We start from the raw sequence: 4725 nt of genomic DNA on the forward strand, positions 1-4725 counted from the left end.
AATTACTTTTTGAAAGTAACTTACCCAACACTGGATGGGATCAGTGCGTTAATTTGCAAATGTTTTATGTGATATTCAATTTTTTCGTAAAAGTTAAATGCGCAACTTTGGGTGGAAACAGAGCTAATGACACATACACCAAAACAGCTTTCTACACAGGAATGTACAGTAGGTGAATTTAAATATTCAAGCTAGTCAAGCTATTACAACTTTTAATCACAGCGCCACTACGACCACATAAATACTGGCAATAATGAATGAATGTACACTGATTGGTGATTATATGATATATCAATTATATTTACACTTTAGTGAAAATTATTGTTGCTATATGTTCAAAAACAAGTCAACGGTTCCTTTAACTTGGTATTATGAGGGTTTATGAAAAATATAGAAGACATTGTTTCTAAAATGACAGGGCAATTAGCTGTGTTTTTATACGGACTAGTTTGACGAAGGGTTTCCTTACCTGTAAGGTAGTAAGTGTGCTGTCACACAAGGTGATGTCCCGGTCCAGATTGCTGACCACAAAACTTTTGTCCTTCAGCGCCCCCTGCTGGACTAACATATCCTGCTGCAGCTGCTCCACCTACCAGTTGTGTGTTACATTAAATATTTTTATTTAGGCAAATCTATTCAGCATCCGAGAACACAGCAATCCCTTTTGTTATAACTTTTATGTACTTGGAAATAGTGTTTTATGAGCCAGAATTTCTCCATGATTTCTTTTCGTGTTTTACAAAGAGCCAGTTTCATACCTGTGTCTCAAGTTTGGTGTTACTTTCCAGAACCAGCCGAACATGGGAACTGAACTCTGTGTTTTCATGAACTTGCACTTTCCCTCTTTTATCCTGGAGGAAAGACAGAGTTCGAAGGCTGAGATCTGCAAGTGCATCACAGCTCCAGGCAAACGGAAACATTCACTGAACGGCAGCTCGTTAAACAGCGATACAAAAGACACTTTCACTTGGTTCTGTGTTAAATTATACTGTTTTCTTACTCTGAATGTGCAGCCATAGTTTTTATAAAGGCAGTCAGTCTCCACTTCAAGACACTCGTCAGCATGAGCTTGCAGCTGCAATGAGGATCAACAAGCAGCCATGAGCAAATTAAAATATCTGTAGCTGTTCATGGAGCGGTTTAAGGAGCCATGTTGATGGAAAAATATGAGATGGGAGGAAAAATTATCTTTTAATGCTCGCAAAACTTTAGCCTTACCCCGTGAACTGTTAATTAGCTCACTAATCTTTCACGTTCTTTCCAAACTTAGACAATGCAAAACTGGTGATGGACATAATATGAGGTGGGAGGATAAACTAGATTTTAGTGCTTCTGCACGTTTCTTGGAGGAATGCAATTGTTTTGCAAGCAAACGAAATATAGCTTTTCCATCAGCAGGTAGGGTTTCCCATAGCTTTTAAGCTTTTTAAAAAATTTTATTTCCCATTCGCTTGCACAGCTTTGCGTTCTCTCTCAAAACTATTGTGATGATTAAAAATCAGACGGGAGGAAAAATATTTCAATGCTTTGAGTTCTCGTCTCTCTTTGCGTTTCCCCGAGAAATGTTGGGTTTGCTCACAAAACTTTTGTAATGGAAATAATATGAGGTGGGAAGATAAATCAGGCCTATATTTTGCTTTTGCAAGAGAATGCAAAGTTTCATAGGGGAACCGAACGTGACACTTAAACGCATTAAAATATTATTTGCTGTGGCATATTTTTTCCATCATTGTGTCTCCTTAGGTGCTCCATATTAATCTGAAGAGGCAGGACAATGTTCATTAGAACAGAACTTTCTTAAAGTGGAGTGAAGTATCTGACTGTGCCAGACCTTGTGTCTTCTGATCATCTGAGGACACTTGTTGGGACATGGGTCTTGGATTTCAGGGCATGAGGTCTTCTGATGGGCCTGTCGTAGTTTAGAGGCAAGATTAGGCACAAGCACAGCTCAGATGACTCTGCTGAGGCAGGGAAGCGCTCTGACCTGCAGGTGAGATGCGAGGAACGGCTGTCTGCAGTGGTGGCAGGACTCCAGCCGGAACGAGCAGACCTTCCTCTGATGGTCCAGCAGGTTTTTGCGTAACACGGTGTCGTTGCACCCTGAGTTGGAACATCTAAGCCGCTCATACTGGCAAGCTTTCAGATGACCCTGAGAAAGAGAGGTCGTACTGTGAATACTCAGCTCTGAATGATGGAAACAGATGCTTTTTTCATCATCAATAACATGTTTGGCCCTTTACCTGAAGGTTGCATAAAGTAACCCTCTGTGCGCAGTCTGGTGCGTTGGTACAGTAGACCTCTAAGTTTAGCAGTTCTCTTTTACAGCAGTTGTCTTGAAAAATCTGCAAGCATTGGAATTGCTATTCAGTAGAATATAATGGCAAATAAAGCTACACTTCCAATAAGTGCACATAAATATGCATTTAAAATGTTAATATTCTCACCTCTTCTGATTTTATAGGGATGCTGTCTAAAGGACATTTCGAACTTCCTCCATTTTTACTGAAAAGAGGAAGGTTTACACATTGCCAGATCATTTTAGATGCATTTGCATGCAATGCACTTTCAGCAGAAAATTGTGTTTATCTTTGCTGATATAAAACAAATTGTTTAATTTATTTAACCAATGAATAGTTCTTACATGTACGCCCTCACGCACCGAGCGCAGAAGATGTGCCCGCAGCCCGTCTGGTGAGGGTTCAGGACCATCCCGCCGCAGGACGGGCACACGAACTGCTGCTCTAAGCGCAACACGAAGCGCAGCGTGCGATTGGTCAGAATGGCTTCCAGCTCCCATGCCCTCATGAGCTCGGAGTCCTGCCGGGACACGCACTCGTTCTCCTCTGCGGCCATGAAGTCTGGCACAGAAACTGACATGAGAAAACTGCATCATTTTTATTTATTTTTTAGCATTTTAGCAAGTTGATCTATCAAAATCCTCCAATAACACCTGGAACAAATATTACAAAGAAGCAATAAGGGTTAAATTAAGCATTTATATCATTCTTGCGCTCCAAGTTCAATATATTTGAATACTCGCATTCACAATTTCAAATTTTTCTGGCTATTACAAGTTAGGATAGAAATAACCTGGTACCAGGGATGTAACGATTCACTCAACTCACGATTCGATTCACGATTTTATTTTATTTTTTACAAAATGAGATTTAAGACAAATTATAAATTAAATGTGTCCTTTTATTATTGCTTGGACAAAATGCTGCACATTTCTTTGTGAAATTGAAATATAACACTATAATAATATAGCACTTGCATATTATTGCTTTTTTGTTGGTTTTGTTTGCTTCAATTGTCCTCATTTGTAAGTCGCTTTGGACAAAAGCGTCTGCTAAATGACAAAAATGAAATATAATGCAAATGTAAATAACAAAACTACATTGAAATTTTACCGCTGTAAACAAAGCAGCCCTGCACTTATGAACAGCAATGATACAGTGTTTCCTTGGTTACCGCTGTAAACAAGGCAGCGCTGCACTTATGAACTTTAATATGCGTTATACAGAGGCAAGAGGAAAAGAAAAAATACCATCTAAACTTTTCTAAAGACAGTAAGTTCCCCTCAGACATGGATTCATATAAACTCCTACACCTAAATGAATCGCGATTTGTTTAGCATCTCAACCGATTTGAATCGTCACATATTTTAATCGAGTTTCAACCGGCTCGCGGTTCATCGTTACATCTCTAACTTACCTGGTACCTATTTAATTAGTATTATATTACAATAGTTGCTGATTTAAAAGTTTACTTGAATACTAACAGTTAATATTAAAATAACATAAATAAATATCACAATTAAGTTAACATGGGGTGAATTTTAAACTATTTGTCTGCTTTATTTGGATGCCAGCGTTTGCCTTATGTTTTATAAAACTTCTGAGTAAAAAAAAAAAAAAAGTTTTTAAAAAATGTCATCCCAAGTGTTTCTTCGTTGTTCCTTTCAAAGTGTTTCAAACCAAACACGTTTTCTTAGGAAGATTATTATAATTGGTAATCAATATCAAGTTCCATCCTGTTAGTCTTTTATAGCATCACATGAACTAAAGCCAGTTCCTTTTCCTGTTTTGTTCCACCCTGTTTGATCAAATTACGAAAATGTCACCCTCATGTAAGCTAACTTTCATTTTTTTAATTTTTAAAAATTATTTTTTTAAATACTTTTTTTTATATATATATTTCTGCCATTATGTACGCTAAACGGTTGAAGCATCCGAGCTTGATTTCCAAAAATTTCCAAAGGTTTAGTAAATTTTTTCATAGAAAAACTTCCTTAAAGTTCCTTAAGTTTTCACACCCTGAAATTTTAGAAATCCTATGTTTAGTTAATAAATATGCTCTAAGTAATTTTAATAACCTACATGTTTCAAGGCTGACAGCTACAGTTTAATTTGACTTTTAGTTTTGCAAAATTGTTTGAACAAATATCCATCCTCTCGATGATTAATAGTTCACTTATAAAATCACGGTAGCAGGGTTGACATTTAATATCGACAAAATTTATAAACGCCACAAAACATGGAATCAAGTGATAATAAGGAGACTTTAAAAAAATATATCATTGCATAGTTCACATCTTCAAACAATATTACAGTAAGAGAATGCGCGTATATTCGGCCTAACACGTCTTTAGTTTTTAGTTGATGAGGATTAGAGCACACTGTGCTGTTCCTGTGAGAGAGAGAGTGAGAGTGAGAGTGAGAGAGA

General features: G+C 37.2%; 1 protein-coding gene across 1 annotated transcript in view; it reads right to left on the reverse strand.

The window, feature by feature from the left end:
- LOC107753499 (TNF receptor-associated factor 5-like) overlaps positions 1-4725 on the reverse strand; it is a 10615-nt gene that overhangs the window by 5145 nt on the left and 745 nt on the right. Inside the window, exons 2-9 of the mRNA XM_016569651.1 lie at positions 2642-2870; positions 2445-2502; positions 2241-2342; positions 1985-2149; positions 1832-1909; positions 1001-1075; positions 759-851; positions 470-589 (exon numbers count right to left, since the gene is read on the reverse strand). Of these exons, the coding sequence (XP_016425137.1) occupies positions 470-589; positions 759-851; positions 1001-1075; positions 1832-1909; positions 1985-2149; positions 2241-2342; positions 2445-2502; positions 2642-2853 (903 nt within the window). The 5' untranslated portion in view covers positions 2854-2870. The remainder of the gene's footprint in view (positions 1-469; positions 590-758; positions 852-1000; positions 1076-1831; positions 1910-1984; positions 2150-2240; positions 2343-2444; positions 2503-2641; positions 2871-4725) is intronic.

This window comes from Sinocyclocheilus rhinocerous, unplaced genomic scaffold (assembly GCF_001515625.1).
Source record: "Sinocyclocheilus rhinocerous isolate Xijiao unplaced genomic scaffold, SAMN03320098_v1.1 scaffold1523, whole genome shotgun sequence".
Classification (NCBI taxonomy): domain Eukaryota; kingdom Metazoa; phylum Chordata; class Actinopteri; order Cypriniformes; family Cyprinidae; genus Sinocyclocheilus; species Sinocyclocheilus rhinocerous.